The sequence below is a fragment of the Haliotis asinina genome, chromosome 12 (genome assembly GCF_037392515.1).
Source record: "Haliotis asinina isolate JCU_RB_2024 chromosome 12, JCU_Hal_asi_v2, whole genome shotgun sequence".
Lineage (NCBI taxonomy): Eukaryota > Metazoa > Mollusca > Gastropoda > Lepetellida > Haliotidae > Haliotis > Haliotis asinina.
Genome location: NC_090291.1, coordinates 28,386,898 through 28,405,588, shown reverse-complemented (window position 1 = coordinate 28,405,588; position 18,691 = coordinate 28,386,898). Strand labels below are relative to the sequence as shown.

General features: G+C 39.5%; 1 protein-coding gene across 1 annotated transcript; it reads left to right on the top strand.

The window, feature by feature from the left end:
- The first annotated feature begins 15,127 nt into the window (after positions 1-15,127).
- Positions 15,128-18,250, top strand: LOC137257996 (transcriptional repressor scratch 2-like). The gene is made up of 2 exons (XM_067795524.1): positions 15,128-15,523; positions 15,799-18,250. The coding sequence occupies exons 1-2, from the start codon at positions 15,358-15,360 to the stop codon at positions 16,485-16,487; spliced, it is 855 nt and encodes a 284-aa protein (XP_067651625.1). The 5' UTR covers positions 15,128-15,357; the 3' UTR covers positions 16,488-18,250.
- Positions 18,251-18,691: the final 441 nt, after the last annotated feature.

The window sequence follows — 18,691 nt, the reverse complement described above, 5'->3', positions numbered from 1 at the left end:
TGTAGTGTAGTGTAGTGTAGTGTAGTGTAGTGTAGTGTAGTGTAGTGTAGTGTAGTGTAGTGTAGTGTAGTGTAGTGTAGTGTTCTCGGGCAGCATAGAGCACTGCTTGAATTTTACAATCTGACAATCTAATCATGATTTTATTCTCTTACTGAAATGATTGGATGCTGAGTGAGTGAGTGAGTCTAACAACCACTCAAAGACACGCAGACACATAGAGACATAGACAGACACAGACACAAGCAGAAAGACAGACAGACAGATTGACAGAGACAGACAGACACACACACGCGCGCACGCACACAATCCCAGACCCCCAAACCTCAAATGTTGGTCCATATTAACGACAACAATGTTTCAAGGTCTTTGAAACAGCTCCGACAGTAACAACTAACACTACTGCCACTAATGACAGCAATAAGATTAACTGCGTTTTTTGTGGTGAGCTATCCAAGACACAGTGCGCTATATAGAGTTACGTACCCTGGGCGCGACAGGAACCTGTAATCGTGTGTTCAAAACCTGGTCTGTGCTGAATATATCTCGATGTCAGTACAACTATAAAAATGACCGGAAAACTGTTATCTGCAGTGTTACACCTATCTCATCCACTCAATCCTGGCTTGATCCCATCCAGTCACTACAATACGTCATTCATATAGAAAGATGGCGAACGGTAGTTTCATCTGAGCGAGATACGCGTAACAGCAAGGTCGACGTTTTTGTCAAAATTACATCTCCGTCAAGCATGATACAACACGGAATTGCACATTTGCTGGACGCCGGATATGGAAGTACAAGACGTGTGAAGGTGATATCAGTCAATGGTATGTATGAGTGTGATATGGCCGTACAATACGTACTAGTGTTGTGATATTCTTAGTGTTCAATAGGTATAATCAACGTCCACGAGGTATAACCTTAATATCAACATACATTATATATATAAGAGTGAGATCAACGTTCAAGAAGTAGTAGTAGAAGAAGAACACGAAGAAAGAAAAGAAATGATTTCAATGCCACATGCCGTACAATAAAATCGTTAGTAAACGTACATAAGATATTTTGCACACATAGAAAAAAGTGAACATTCGGTCATCAAGACCTACGAGACACTAATTATTGTCATTAAAATACACATTATATTATTAAAATAGAATCAGATAAGAGGGAGTGAAACAGGGTGACATTTACAGGCGAGAGAACGCGACAAGATTTTAATGTATTTTTCTACGCCGAAACATTTGAGTTATTAGGGTGGCAAGCGGCTCGCATGATTCACTTGAGGTCATAACTTGTCTGAGTTGGATGAAAGAGGGATTCGATATAATTATTTTCAGACAAGGTTCATACCTTAAGTCTTACCTTGAGAATATAACGGGCAAAGGACGAGAAAATGAACCTTGTTTTCTACACTGTTAGCGTTAAAGCACTGTCAAATTCTCTCTTCTAAAGCAACCCTGAGACGAACAAACAGACGGTATGTATGAAGTTATTTCCATTTGGCCTCCATCGTTCCATACTAGTAATTGAGTAAGCCAGTCTTGGTGATCCAAAACTAATAAACAAGACTTTGCTTTTTGGAATTGATTTAGGGAATGGTAAAAGGACTAGAGATGGGAACACGTATAAAAGTGATGTCAGCGTTCAAAGGTATAATGTACAATATGAATACGTAGCGCCGTGACAAAACCGACGTATGATACGCAGCACATGTATCTCGACGTACGATATGCATACGTGTATTGGTATAGTACAGTATTAGTGAGCAATCTGACGCACATGAACACAATATTCAGATTTCCCATAACGCACTCAAGACAATACAGCGCATTTCAGCAGTACAGAGTATCATCAGACCTGTTTATATGCGTGAACATCCGGGTCTCAGTTGGTTTTCAGCAACGCATGCTTGCCGTTAGAGGCGACCAACGGGATCGGGTGGTCAGACGCGATGACGAGGCTAAGTCACGTCATAGTATCTCAGTTGTATAGATCGATGCTCATACCATTGATCACTGGATTTTATGGTGCAGACTCGATTATTAACAGACGGTCGCCATATATCTAGACCTGTTTCTTATTTGTTCAAAGACGACGTCTGGGGAGCAATATGTTCTAGCAAGAAATGACGAGGTAAATTTTATAAAGAGTGCAACTTTGCCTGCCTGACAAATGAAAGTATCTCAGAAACTTAAAATTGAACCCAACATTACAAACGTTACCAAAACAAGTGAATCCGTAATCGCTCATGCGGAAGTCCCAGGTTCGATTCCCTACATGGGCACAATGTGTGAAGCCAATTTCCAGTCAGTCCCAGCCGTGATATATGGCTGGAATATTGCTAAAAGTGGCGTAAAACTAAACTCACTCACTCACTCTACTTTATCTTTTCCTAATATCGCTACAATAATCACACGTAATACCATATAAACGACAACAGCGTCAGTGACTACACCGGGCCAATTCATCTCATCTGGTTCATTGTCACTCCAGCTGGTATCGGGTGTTGCTTATCTTTGAATACAATTTGCCGGATGACAGTACGAGGGCTGGATGCTTCATTTACTCCCAAAACGATTCGACTCTCAACGAAATATCACTTCCGTGTTCTCAACGTCAAATAATCAAATGAAACATATCCAGTTTACCGTTACACAAAGGCTGAATTTTACAATGTAGACAAAGACAGATGATCAGATGATTTATCTGGATTGAAACAATCGCCCAAACAGCTCACAAATACGGGGCATCTGAAACGTGTTCACTTTTAGCGCCTCACATTTGCGAATTTTACCCGGAATTGAAATAACGCAAATTTGACCTTTTTTTCAAATTTAAATATCATAGGGCTATGAGATAATTAATAATGGGTTTTATTTCTTTTCTAATTATTAGCGTTTGCTGTTTGGCAAGAACCCATTGTGATTCTTCCGCTTGAAGTCATATTCACACCCTAAACGACTACGCAGGGGGTCCCATGTTCAATGAAACGTATCCATCCTCGGGGAGATATGTTTAGAGGGATAAATAATCACATTAATAAGTACACTCAGTTTTTATCAGGAATGAATCACATCATCAGCTAGCATAAGATAATATTTTGCAAATTTTATGATTTTTTGAAAAGGCTTCGCCGGACAGGCTCCCGGAGAGGAGTGTTTGCTAGCTATCAGCCGCCATGTGCTTAACAGGTGGCGGGCACGACAATAAAATTGCGTTAATTGATCACAACTGAAAATTTACTTGCTATCGGTTTTCTTTGTTTGCAGACATTTTTACATGATTGTACTAACTTGTTAGCGAATGGAAAGGGACACGCGGAAATATCCATTACAAGTTGCAGATTTAGAAAAATGCACGTACAGTGAGAACTGGTTGAAATCAAGTGTATGTGACACTGCGTTCGTGGGGGTCAAGGCTTGGCGATGTATACGCAAGCAAGGTGATCATTACAAGCGACACACGAAAGCCATAGATTAGCTTGCGAACAGAGCAGATTTTCAATTTTCCTAAACTACAAATGGACAATTACGCTGAATAGGCAATAACCAATTTTAAATAATTTGAACATATTTCTAAATTTACCAACTATTCAATTACTGAGCGTTTGTTTCGAGCCGCCAGGCGTCAACTGGTTGTATGAGCTAACCCCGTGTGCCCGCTAAAACATTCGCTACGTCAAAACCTTACAGTAGCGCAACGGTTGTTTTCAAAGACATATGCAGATCTCTGTAACAATTAGCTGGGTGTTTGGGCAAAGGCCTGTTTCTAGCAGGTCTGTCGTTAGCATTGTAAGCTTCCCCCTGTGTCGCGTGCCTCGCCGGGGGACTTCGACTGGAGAATGAGGGAATTAAAAGCCGTTTTGTCGGCATGAAAAGACTTGATTTGTAATTGGAAGTAACGGTACCCTCTCAACTCGCGAGTTCGCATCTGTTCGTGTTAACCGTGGTCCTCAATGGCTCGCATCTGCTAGGGTAGAAGTCGGCCTGCTAACCACGACCTGAGAACGAGTCGGTCAGTCTTCCTCGTTAACAGATGAACCTTTCTGGAGACAGCAGTTGGGAATTGTCCGTCCTCCTCGCCCCATCGGTCACTTAGCGGTCATTTTATTGACGGAATCCCATAGATTAGACACATGAAAGACCTCTTTGCAAAATCTCGCCACGCGCCAACGACTTCACGTGAGATTACAAGTCGCGTGGCGGTCACGCGCCACTAACAAGAAAGTTTCAAAGACTTTTCATACCCTAACAATGCCTGTCTTGAAAATGAATAGAAAACATGAGTATGTCAAAACCTATGGTTCTCCCGTACAGGGCTTTCCTTGGTTTGTCAAACGAGCCTCGGGCTATGAGAAAGCGAGCAGCACGAGTTGGCTTTGTAACAGGGCGGCTGCTACTGTCGATAAACCTCGACATGATGTTCATTACGTTGTTTGAGTCATCCCAAATCCTGATTGAGGATTACTCGAGTTTTGTCACTGAAGAAAATTAGGAAGGAAAACAAAAGGATGTTTATCACGTGGATTTTTTGTACAAAACCTAAATAAGCCTTCTCGGTCTTGTGACTGCCAGGGGCGATTGGGTTGATAAAACTCCCTCACCAGTCACTGGAACACACATTGTGTCTCAGGGCTGTAAGATTTGGCGGTAGGCTATCGCATCTTAAACCTTGTCTTTTTGTCAAACACAGCTTGAAACATCCCTTCATTAATAATGGTATCATTTCCCGTACTGCGGGGACAAATACAGCCAGACCATCTGAGAAGTTCAAGAAATTTGTTATAAGGAAATAAAACAAAAGCTAATGAATGAACAGTATCCCTGCAAATTTAAATCCCTTAATGTCTTCATATACAATAATATCTCTGTGAAACGCCAATAAATAACAGAATTAGGGAAAAAAATAGAAAAAATGAAGAAAGAAAACAGAAATAGATTCTATAAACCGTTAACAAACAACAACGGTAATGCTAAAGACCAGAACGACAGGAGGGTGTTAAATTGTTGTTCCAAATAATCCAAATAATCAAGAGTATTTTAATTCCGTTGACTAATAGTAACGTTTTTAATCTATTTTTGTTCACATCTGATTAGGGGGTGCGGCTAGTCTGACGGTTACAGTGTTAGTTTTGTCACGCTCATGGTCATGGTACAAGAAAATAAGTAATGCTGTAAATCATATGTTCGAATAATAATAAGGCCATCTACATGAGATGTTGCCATGTTTCTTTCAAGTCTCTCTGAACTCTGTGGTTCTCCTCTGACGTATACACTTCGTATTCTTTATGTGTTTACGTACACACAACAAGTATCGATGTATGCACAATCTGAACACACGTAATCGCACGGTCGATGGAAAAGGTAAACAAACTTAAACAATTTGATATCCGTGCTGCGAACCTCCCTTGCGCAACGCCACTGCCACAACTGGGCTTCATATCAAGTTGTTTACCATCCTCATAATTGACTTCTCATACACAGAAAAGGCCAGTAAATTATGTTAGTTCGTCATTTTTCTTGGCGTTGATTGTTCAGGAATGACTTCTGATGAATGCCAATCCATTGTCTCCTAGCGACTGAACACGACTATCAAGCTGTGCGTGGCAGTAGGCTGTTCCGTTGTCTCCCCTGCTCGTTTTACCTGAGAATGTGTGCACCTGAGTTGAACAACAGGTGGCCCGGTACGAACAAATACTGTTGCTTGGCGCGTGCAGGCGTTGTTTGCGAAGTAAAACAATTAACTATCTTGGCTATATATAAAGTACCCGGCGTTTACATGTCTTGTAATATTTGCTGATAAATTATCACGGTTCAAAATAAAGGTTTAAATAAATAGAATGTACGAAATCAGCATGTAGCCCATTTAAAGACCAATAGTGCTGGGAAGAGGAACAACCAGCACTATGTATAAATAATTCAGAGAACAAATATCTTTAAATGGAGTCGTTAGCAATAAATCGATGGCGGGTCGCCGTCTGAACTGTTGCGCGATTCAAACTGAGGCTTTGTACTTTTATCCCACGAATGCCGTCTGCAGCCAAGATGTTGCTGGACAGTTAATTAATGTTGTGTAATTTTCAGACTTTACTATATCAACAAGTATTCATTTTTTAAACTGGCAATTGAAAGGAAAGTCGATCCTTATTTATTTTCAGAAATATGTGTAGTAAGTTATGCGTGAAGGTTTAGTATTGTAAGCATACAGAACAAATAATGACATTCTGCTGTGTTGTAACTGGGGTGTGGAACTCAGTATCATTGTGTTATGTCTGGACCATAGAACTATCATTGTATTGTGTCTGAACCGTAGAACTATCATTGTGTTATGTCTGAAACATAGAACTACCACTGTGATGTGTCTGGAACATCGAACTACCATTGTGCTGTGCCTGGAACAGAAAAGTATCATTATGTTGTGTGTTGAACATAGAACTATCATTATGTTTTTTCTTGAACATAGAACTATAATTGTATTGTGTCTGGACCATAGGACTATCATTGTGTTGTGTCTGGACCATAGAACTATCATTGTATTGTGTCTGGACCATAGAACTATTATTGTGTTGTGTCTGAACCGTACAACTACCACTGTGGTGTGCCTAGAACGGAGAACTATCATTATGTTGCGTGTTGAACATAGAACTATCATTACGTTGTGTCTTAAACATAACACTATAAATGTTTTGTGTCTGGACCATAGAACTATCTTTATGTTTTGTGGTAAACATAGAACTATGAATGTTTTGTGTATGGACCACAGACCTATCATTATGTCGTGTTTTGAACATAGAACTGTCATTATGTCGTGCGTTGAACATCATTGCGTTGTGTCTGGAACTGAAACTATCATTGTGTTGTGTCTGAACCATGGAACTATCATTGTGGTGTGTCTGGACTCCTATAGAAGTATCATTGTATTGTGTCTTGACCATAGAACTATCATTATGTCCGTAACAGAGAACTATCATTGTGTTAAGTCTTGAACATAGAACTATCATTATATTGTGTCTGGAACATAGAACCACCATTGTTTTGTTTATTGAACATAGAACTACCATTGTGTTGTGTCTGGAACAGAGAACTATCATTATGTTGTGTCTGGACCATGAAACTATCATTGTGTTAAGTCTTGAACAGAGAACTATCATTATGTTGTGTCTGGACCATAGAACTATCATTGTATTGTGTCTGGACCATAGAACTATCATTGTGTTGGGTGTTGAACACAGAACTGTCATTATGCTGTGTGTTCAACATAGTACTATCATTGCGTTGTGTATGGATCATAAAACTATAATTGTGTTGTGTCTAGAACATAGACCTATCATTGTGCTGTGTCTGAACTGTAGACCTATCATTGGGTTGTGTCTTGAACATAGAACTATAATTATATTGTGTCTGGAACATAGAACCACCATTGTTTTGTTTATTGAACATAGAACTACCATTGTGTTGTGTCTGGAACAGAGAACTATCATTATTTTGTGTGTGGAACATAGAACTATGAATGTTTTGCGTCTGGACCATAGAGCTATCATTATGTTGTGTGTTGAACACACAATCTGTAGATAGTCGAGACTGGATCAGGCAAACCAGTGGCCCTAGCATTGATACACACATGATGACAGCAGTGTCACAAAGGCTGACCACTCAATCCTTTCTGTCCATTCTCACAAACATACGTTGCTGTAGACCCATTCTAGATGCAAGACCAAAATGTTTGATACTCACATCAGAATTTATTAGATTCATATTCAGTTACAATTTATCCTTGAAAACGTTCTTGAGACGCTAGCTGACATATGAGATAAATGCTTGAATAATACAACGAGTTAAGATATTTGAATTTGAAGTTTTAGTAAACTTGAGTTTAAGATTAAGTTTAAACTTTTATACAATGTTAACTCAGAAAATTTAATGGAATATTGAAACATACAATCTTGCATTTACACCTAATGTATCCTTACATTAAAATATTGTGTTTGCCAAGTTGTTAATTGTCCATATTTTCTTTGATATCAGTAGCTCTGGTATATTCTCTCTTTGATAATGACTGAAAAGCACAAAATCGAAATCGTACAGTCGACTCTTCTCTCTGCTTTCTTGTGGCGGTAGAAAAGGTTTTGTGGATATATTTATATTGAAGAACATCCAGTATTTCTATACTAGGACATCCTATATTCAATAAATGGCACTGGATTGGGTGGGTCAGAAGTGATGTTCTTTTTCTATATATATAGTCTAGTTGTATTGTCATACACGTGTTTGTTATTTACCCCGTAGAAAATCAACCAAACACAAACTTCCCAAAACCATATCGAATTCATCCCATGCATTGAATAATGCACGCATGGGGCGGTGGGGGTAGTCTTGTGTTTAAAGCGTTCGCTTGTCACGCCAATGGTCCTGGTTCGATTCTGAAATATTGCTCAAAACGACGTGAAACTAAACTGAATATTCTCCACATGCTGCTCATGCTTTACTTTCGCTATGTCATGCTTAGCATTACCTTTGTCAAACACATTGACATAATACCACCCGTATATCGAGGTGCTCGAGTATTGTTCAGATCACATGATCTAGTGACCATTTATATATATATTTTAGGGACATATATGATATGATTTGGTTGTTTTTTAACGCCACGCAATCTTCCAGCTATATGGCGGCGGTTTGTAAACAATCTAGTCTGGACCAGACAATCCAGTGATCAATACCACGAACATCGAGGGAAGAGTCTGACCACGCGGTCCCGTTATTTGCCTCTGACGACAAGCACGAGTTCCTAAAGATGACTTCTAACTCGGATCTTTACGTGCATAAACAGGTCTGGTACTATGTACTACTTGGATGTCAAATAGTGCGTCTTGAGTGGATTAGGGTTCTATGTCCGAGTAATTTCGTGAAAACGGGAAACGTGGCAGATGAACGGGCAGCACAGAAGTCACAAATTTGAAGTTTGGTTGACTATTTGTTTTTGAAGGGCATTTAGAAGTGAAATGCATAAGAATGAAGATTTTATGGATATCAACTTCTTTATATGAGAACACAACGTTTCGGAGTTAATGCTTACTCCTTCATCAGGTGATTGAGAATGGGGTACAGAGCTATATTTATATGTACAGGTAAAACAATAACAAAGTAACAAGTGGAATGAATTAACGAAAGCTGGAAGCCAGTATAAACAAGCGCTGATTGGAACCCGACAGTTATGATAACAATGATAGAAGCCAATGGTAATACATTACAGATGATGGGATATGTTTACATAACACAGGTAGGGGGTAAGGACGATGTACATGATTGGGGGTAAGGATGGAAGCCAATGGTGGATGATGTTTACATAACACATGATACTACAAGAAGCCATCGAGATCCGGAGACAGAAACCAGCAATCAACCGTGACCAAGGAGTGTACCTACCAAGTGCCTGGGACTTATTGATAAATTAATCTCATCTATCTGTGTACATTCTATCTATGTATTCATGTATAGCCAATCTACCCGTGTACATCCTTATCTACTTGTGTTTGTACATCATCAACCCCCATGTAAACATACCCTCATGTAGTCATGTACATCATCCTTAATCCCCTATCATGTGTTATGTAAACATCATCCACCATTGGCTTCCATCCTTACCCCCAATCATGTACATCGTCCTAATAACTGATTTATTACAAACATACATACATATTTTCACGGAACTGTATCACAATATTTTGTACTATACATACATACATACATACATACATACATACATACATACATACATACATACATACATACATACATACATACATACATACATATTTTAACGACAACAATGTCTTTGAAATGGTTGCGACAGTAACAACTACTAGTACTGCTCCTGGTGACTGCAGATAATGCCGATATTCAGACAAATTGAGGTTAGACTCGTGGTGAGCAATCCAAGATCCAATGCACTGTATAGAGTTACTATACATACACACATGTAAACGCTGGAAGCCCTATGCTTCCCGATCGACCCCTCAAACGATGCGAAAAGAACTCAAACTTACCTATTCCCTCGTTGTTTGCTGTTGGTAGGGGTATCTTTTTATATATCATGTCTCCATATATTGTTACAATATGTTAGCCTAATCAAACATAGCCGAAATACTGATTTTACACCGTGCTTGTAGAAAGGTAATACGTGGTCTCAGGCCCGAATCGCTGTATATCACTTTAACCTGACACATCAGGTTGATGCAGGTCATGGTATCTCAGTTGCGGAGAACGAATATCGTTGTGGTATTCATTGGACTGTCAGATTCGATCGTGTGCAGACCACTGTCAAATATCTAGAAATCAGCTGATTGTGTGGTTTAACAAAACAAACCTGCTATACAGCTACTGCTGTCCATAGTGCTCAAACTATATACTATACCTACTGTATTTGGCGTGTGCCATCACTACATTTTCATCATTTAACAAAACATGGTATAGATACAACCCTTGCTACTCGCCGTGAAGACTGGACGACACAGATGTTTGTTGTCGCGGGACATTGTTTCATTGTTTTTCACTGTAAAACACAACAGTTTCTATTTCAACGTGGCCAATTACATCTTCTTTTGTGCCCAACAGTTTCAGCCTTCGATGCCTACAAATTTGGTCTACTGTAGCAAAAATAATTTAAAGCGAAAAAGGACCCAAAAAATCTCAACCAATAGTTTCTGCTTTCGAGGCCAATATTTTTCAGTCTGTAACCTGACAACAGTTTTCTTCTCTAAGACAAGCAATGTCGTCTTGACAAATGTTTCTTACATTGTGGATGATAGTTTCTTCCCCAGTGGCCCACGTTTTCCACAGTTAAAATGTTGCAATGAACCCGACCCTTACCTAACAAATGTGTTATGGTCTAATACCTTCTCTCCCAACTTTATCGCGTGTGGCCGCACCATTGGACAAGCCAGGCCTCGACAGAGCTAGGAGAATGTCTGCGAGGAATCGTCAAGTCTGTCTGGCCATTCGGTGACTTTGATCGCTGTAAAGCGAAACACGTTATACATGTTTGCAAAATATTACTTGAATATGAAAGAGGAAGAGAGTTTTGTGAATGTCAGCTTTATAACGAGGAACACAGTGTTTCAGAGCTTACCGTCCGGATCATGCCCAGGATGAAATGTGTTCCTCTGAATAAAGAAGATGACATCAATGTAAATCTGTTCCTTATGTGTATTACTTCTAAAAGTCATCCAACGATATGAAAAACATTTTTTAAGTTTCAATGAAGCTTTCCTTCAAAGTAATTAAGAGATAATATTCTAATGATGTAAAATATGGCCAATACCCGGACATGTCCCACTGGATGACGCCACTCCCGTATTGTACTTCACGGTGTAGTATTATCAAAGTATGCATAGGTTTACATGTTAACGAATGGTCACACAACTGTCTTAAGATTATGTTTTTAGATAATAGTTTGAATGTTTAGGGACTTTACTCGCGATATTTTGTTACAGAACTAATCAGTCAGATTTCACAGTGATAAAGGATTTATGGACAGATTAAAATCCGTCATTATCTTCCTCCCACAGCTGCATTCCCTTTGGGTGGGCTTATGTGAGCCTAGTGACTTGGAAAGTTTCACCGCACTCTTTGCTTGACGTGAAAAGGAATCGGTGGTTAGGTAACTTGGTTAAAACAAACAAACAAACAAACAAACAAACAATCTTCTGTGAACAATAGGTAATCCTTCAGGCGGACCTTCACAATATATTAGCGATCAGATGTTGAATGACTTCATTTTCGTCTCCTTATAATAAAGGTATTCGGTGACTGTATATATCAAAGCTTGTGGAAATAGAGGAGTAAAAGACACCGTTCTTCTCAGTGTATTTTACCATATGTTTAAGACTCACCTAAAAAGTATCTTAAGTTAGAGATATCATATTTAAGTGGAATAAAGTGATTTGCTTTGTTTAGGCACCAAGTTTCATTCGTGTGCATTATGCGGTTGCAAATACATTTCTTAACAAATTGAGTCTTCATTGAACCAATATATGTTAACATAAAATTACCCAGCCTCAGATTACATTTTACAAATTGTAGCACGGATGCTTGATGGGTAAATAGACATATTCTGAACTGACACCAGTTCTTTAAAGTTTTAATTACATCATAACCAACTCCGTATGCTTGCTTTTGCTCCTCGGTGTTTACACTTGAAATTAGATTTGAACCCCAAATTACAAAAGTGATGATAAAGTTACAAGGCCGAAAACCGTCACGGGAAATCGTTACTTCCAATACACAACTAAGATACCCGCATAACCGATAACCATTTCATATTTGTTTTATTGTAACCACTATAAAACAAGGGAGTATAGTTAATTTTAATTTTAAAATTAAACTTAAAGTTCAGCTGCGCTTTATTCAGATGGTGTCATACGCATTACAAACCCCAGCAGATATAGGTAGATATATTTACAAGACATAGACTGGTCTGTTTCATACAAAGACATAATGCGAAGTGCATAAAAAATATTGAATATTTTGCTTTTACATTAGTAAATGTTGTTGTGGCAGCGAGAATCCAACTAATACAGTTATTGAACTATTGCAAACATTGGGCGGCGAGTATTGATTATGTATTTGTGTTTGCTGCATTATTATGTAAGCAGCGTTATCATGTAAGCAGCGTTATCATGTAAGCAGCGTTATCATGTAAGCAGCGTTATCATGTAAGCTATCACGGAGCCATTCTTGTGATAAAGTCATACAAAATACGACTCACAACATGAGGTTATAAATATCGTATTCAGGCGCTTTTGCATGTTAACCACTAAAAGAATATCCCAATATACGTTAGTACAAGCTGTAAGAATGAAGGTAGCGCTGCAGTACGCGGTTTTCGTCAATATTCCCACAATAGCGCAGTATACAGCACCATTATTTGGTTTTGGTCTTTGGGAATCAAACCCTTTTCGTAAGGCTGTCTTGGGGCAGTGAACAATACGGAAGTCCAAATGTCAAGACAACCTTGTGATTTCTTCCACCACTGGGCTGTGAATTCCGTACTTATATCAAAATGAAAATGTAGGGAAATCCGGTTTGAAGAACAAAGGACATTTCCCAGAAATTCCCTATTCGTTGATAACGTGGTATAAAATCGTTATGCCTAGTAACCGCATACCAGGAACTGATTATATACAGCGTACATAGCTCGATCCAGACAAACGATGCAAAACAATAACTATGTGTTGAGGACGAAGTGATATGAAGAGATGTTTTATTAAAAGAAATCGCCCCCCCTTTCTCAAAACGCAACTGATCTCTCAGACATAGAAGCACATTTTCACGATAAAACCAAAATAAAAACAAAATCTAACGAAAAGCAATTGTGATGAATATGTGCTCAATATACAAAGGCAGGTGCCACAAACATGTTCTTTGAACAAAAATGATTGATTAATAACTAAATATGCGTATCTATTCAGAACAACAGAGTATTCTATTCAGAACAATAAACAACAATAATTAACACAGTTTAATTAATGGTTTCCATATCACGCATATCTTAGCGAAAACAATTAGGCATCTCAGATGAAATAAAGAAAACGCCAAACGTGAAATATAACTTAGTTATATTTTTGTAAGGTGTATTTAATACACATGCAACAACGAAACGTAAGCCTTCGGTGGAGGTTAAATGTACATGAGAGCTTACTGACTGAAGCGCCCCTACAATCCCTTTCGGACCACTTGTGGTCATCTGCTGGGCAGTGCAACAAATCGGACACAGGTCGTTGTCAGCAACAGCTCAAGGAACTGTTGTCCAGCTGCAACAGAGGTCGGGGCAATTCACGTCGGGCGAAACATCAACAGTCTCCTTACGCCAGTTCATCTCGTGGTAAGTTCGAATGATAAGCATCCCGTTAGAGGAATACACTACACAAGATGCGATAATAGAATACTGCTGATATGTTATGTAGATTTATAACTTGCGTGGCATGTGTCAAAAATCCCAAATATGTGTTTACTTTTTTATATACAGAATTAACGGAATGTTCGTTATTTTAAACTCGTCGATTTAATGATTTAGATGTTTATAATTACAATAATTGAATTTTTTTAGAGTTCAATTAATTTTGAAATCACTAAGGATTTTGCTTGGCAATGTCTTTGTTCAGGTAACACTTCAGAGCAACTTTAAGAGTTTCATGCACATTTCTTCTTAAATGAGTTTACAGTTTTCTTGATATTTCAAATTCTGAAATAAAGTTATTCAGTAATTAGGTAGGGAACGAAAACAACGGGTATTTTTGAAACTTAAACTTGGGTTGTTGTTTATTGAAAAATAATATTTTAACAATACATAAATAGTCTTTTAACAAAACCTAGACATCACGTTTAGGGGTTATTTGTATCGTGCTTTGTTTGAAGTCAATATCTGTGACAAAATCTATTACATCTTGTGTAGTGTAATTTTATGAAACCATAAATTTATGAAACTGAAAAAAAAATATCAAATTCATTCGCAAACATTTGTCATAAAATGAATAAACACAGGTGTAAAGTGCACTAAAAAGTACTGTCAATGACATTAAGTTCATGAATATTTCTCGACGTTGATATTATTGTCCACGTAAACATACTGAAAAGCATGGACCACGATATCCCCGACTGCATTCTCTGACCTCGTCCTTATCCCCCCGCTATCTAGATCTACTCGCGAGTCAACACATCTTGAAGAGGAAGGTCTTCCTTACTCTAATCATTTCCAATCGGTAGCAGAATCGACCAATAGAAACGCGAGAATTGGAAGAGTATAATTTAATTTACTCTGTCACACTTCTTGCCTCTTAGATGAAGCGACAGAAACGCGTACGGATTTGTCACCGCGCATGCCGCATTGTGAGCCGCTATTCTCTTCAGGCCGTCTTGAACGCATGTGCAATTGGGGGTGGCGTATAAAAAGCGAGGGCCTTCATCTCGGCTACAGATCGTTCGTCACCAGTCAGCGAAGCCACAGCGAAAGCGCTCAGCGCGGCGTTCTCCCACTGACAGAAGGCCGAGACTTGAACAGATAGTGGTCACTGACACACTCAACAAGGGCCGCGCGCAACTGTTACCCGGCCCACAAGTAGATCTACTACCTGCTGCTAAGATCGGCAGGGTCTGTTTGATAATACGCCAGTTTTCGCCACTACTGATAGTCTCTCTCGTGGGACAGTATAACCGCTAGATGTGTGAAGTGCTTCCAGTCAGCACGCTATCTGATTGTTGCTAACCGCTGGGGCCATCTGTCGGCGTTCAACCCCCTAGCTCGGCTATAAGAAGCGGTTAACCTGGGCACCACTGCCTTTCGACATCACCGGCAAACATGCCACGGTCGTTCCTCGTAAAGAAGTCCAAAAGCGACGATGACAGGCCTTCCTACCACAGCTACAGAGTGAGGGACATCTACAACGACGATTCAGTCGACAGCCTCAAGGCAGCTACCCCATACACTCCCGCAATTCAGCCTTTGGCCGTCAGAGTCAACAACGGTAGGTGACAATCTTATTTTGAGAACTCCCAGTACCTTTGCTTTTGATATTGGTTAATGTCACTGCGGAATGGTAGATATATCCAGGAATTCCGATGGATTATCATCGCGAGTACATAGATCGATATTCAAGATACTTCTTAATGCTCTACAATATGTTAAGCTTATAAACCGATGAGCTATACTGTCAGAATAATGGGTAATTTATCTACTGCTTCTGCTAACCTGTTGTGCTGCGGACAATCGATATCTAATGTTTAATTCTTTGATTTGCAGGCTACATTCATGATGTTATTGCTCCGGTCTGGATCCAAGATGGCGGGGAATGCGAAAAGACGATGGAAGGGGCGTCTATGTCCAAACCCGACTGCGGCACGTCGACGGCGACGGAGAGCATCCCCGAAGAGTCGGACGATGACAGCTTCAAGGACCACGTTGGTGTGACAATAGGATATACGTACGATGCCTTCTTTATCAGTGATGGTCGATCTCGGAAACGGAACGCCGTTGGAATTCCTGAGAAAAACACTGGCAAACAGCGCTACACGTGCAACGAATGTGGAAAGGACTACGCAACATCGTCTAACCTTTCACGTCACAAGCAGACCCATCGGAGCCTTGACAGTCAGCAAGCAAAGAAGTGCCCGCATTGTGATAAAGTTTATGTCAGTATGCCCGCTCTCTCCATGCACATATTAACTCACAACCTGAGACATGCCTGTGACGTGTGTGGAAAGTCATTCAGTAGACCGTGGCTACTTCAAGGACACCTTCGATCCCACACGGGGGAGAAGCCTTTCGGATGTGCCCACTGCGGCAAGGCGTTTGCCGACAGATCGAACCTGAGGGCCCACATGCAAACCCACTCAGCCTTCAAACATTTCAAATGTAAGCGTTGTGATAAGTCGTTTGCTCTCAAGTCGTATCTGAACAAACACTACGAATCTGCCTGTATCAAGGACTGAACTTGTGCAGTTTTTTTCCAGAGTTTTTTGGTGCAATAGAACTATTTTGTCTAATTATATACACACGATTATATATGTTGTAGACATTGATCTGACAGTGTACATTATATTGACTGTTTTATCATATTTCTGAAGAAACTGTTTTTAAATATTTACACTAGGTTGAATCAGTGGTGTTCGACAGTTAACGTTATACCGTCTTTGTTACGAGTTTCTATAATGGTGACCATATGGTCGACTCTAACGGGGGCTTGGTCATCCACGAATGCTATTGCCTCCATTGTTACCCCCTCCCCTCACACCCCAACCCCCTCCGGTCGCGCGCCTTTGATTCACCCCCTTTTTATCCTTGTGTTGATCCGCTTGAATTACAGTAACATTATTTCCCAAACCAGACTCAATTATCGGGGCTGATCGATTCTCGCTCTCCGACCCCGAAGCTTTAACAAACATCAACAATAGCAAACACGAGTGGTTATGAGTAATTTAGTAGCAAGCAACTGGTTGGCATAGGGTTATTTATAATTCATAACATTAATATGGATAATTTCCGTTAGCTTTTGTTTAACCATCTGACATGGCAGAAAAATCCATTCTTTGTCCAAATTCCCACGATCTCTTGGATTCGTTGCATATAATAAAATGCAACCATGCTTTGTTGGGTTTGAATTCTCTTTGTTAAAAGCAGTTACATTATGAAAAAGGCGCCGGCTCTATCACGCAGTGTCCCACTGCCTTGCTTTCCTGTTCTAGCGTTGTGAATAACTGACGTGTATTTTTATATCAGATTGGTGCATTATCAAGTGAATGTTTTCACATGTTCCGCGTACTCTCGAGTCAGCAGTACCAAGCGTCGGGAAATGTGCAATATTTGTATATTTTAGCAGAATTTCTGCAGCCCACCCACGGTTTGTACTTACCATTTGTATATACCCTTTGTATAATGATTTCGCCTAGCGTTCATCAATAGGGCAGGTAGAACCTAATTTTGTATTCTCGCACATAGTGTTTACTTTCTGTCAGTTGGTCCAACTGAATCTCTTTCACCATATTAAACATATCATATTTTCCTACGTATGAATTGGGGTCTTGAGCGACCATCATTTCATTTATTAGGATTTTGTCCTACTACTTAATGTTTTGTAAGTAGAGTATTTTTCACATTTTTACACCCAGTTTGATCTGTATTGTGTCTGCCTACTGGTCACCGCTCCGTGTTAGAGAGATGCACTTTCACTTATGCAAATCACCATATTATTGCCCTTATAAGGACCTAGCTCCAGAACAATGCCTTGTACATATCTGATACCTCAACAGTATTACTTTGTCAAGAGCTGACCGCCGTCTGGCCGTCATAGTCCCATTTTGCGTCACAAAGCAAAGATGCGTACTTAATGTATATAGTTCTTTATATCGTAGAAACCAAAGACATCTTATTTACAGCACTTTTTACTCACCTCACAGTCATTTTTATACAGTCATTTTATACACACGGGGAACACCGACCCTTGTCAATTTTTATCTCTACATCTGTATTTAATATTTATTTTCTACTTTTATGTTTGTTATTTCATTTTTGAGTTTGTTGATTTTGTACCTTCTTTGTCACTTTGTCATTTTTTTCCCAAAACCACACATGCTGAAAAGTGCAATATGTGAATTGTATATTATATATTTATACATAGCAATAACTGGACTTGGACCTTTGTCCGGGCTTATGCACAAGCATAAATTTTCCTGCTTGTTAATAAATAGATCAAAATGATATATTTCTTTTGTTTTGTTTCCTAAACAGCTGAAAGCATTGAAGTGCCGTCATACTGCGTGTTACCACTCACAATGAGTTTCACTCACTCACAGATTATGTGTGATTAAGTCAGACCAGGAAAGTCGTTTCAGGTAGATCCTTGCAATCTGGCTTCATATCAGTTACATCTTAGGTAGATTCGTGCAATCTGGCTTGATATCAATTACATACACGCCGCCTGTAAGGCACGCGTTGCAATGCATTCTATCAAGAAACACCGTTGATCTTATTAGTTCGTGTATTTATGGCATCAGAACGACGGGATTCAGCTTCAAGCATGTGCCACAAGGTAACGTTGGCTAGTTGTAAAAGACTTCGAAGACTTGTCATCAACGTATACGTGAGTGGTGGCAGAAAGCGAATGCCAGAGAGGGTTTAACTGTTTGACTTAGTAGAA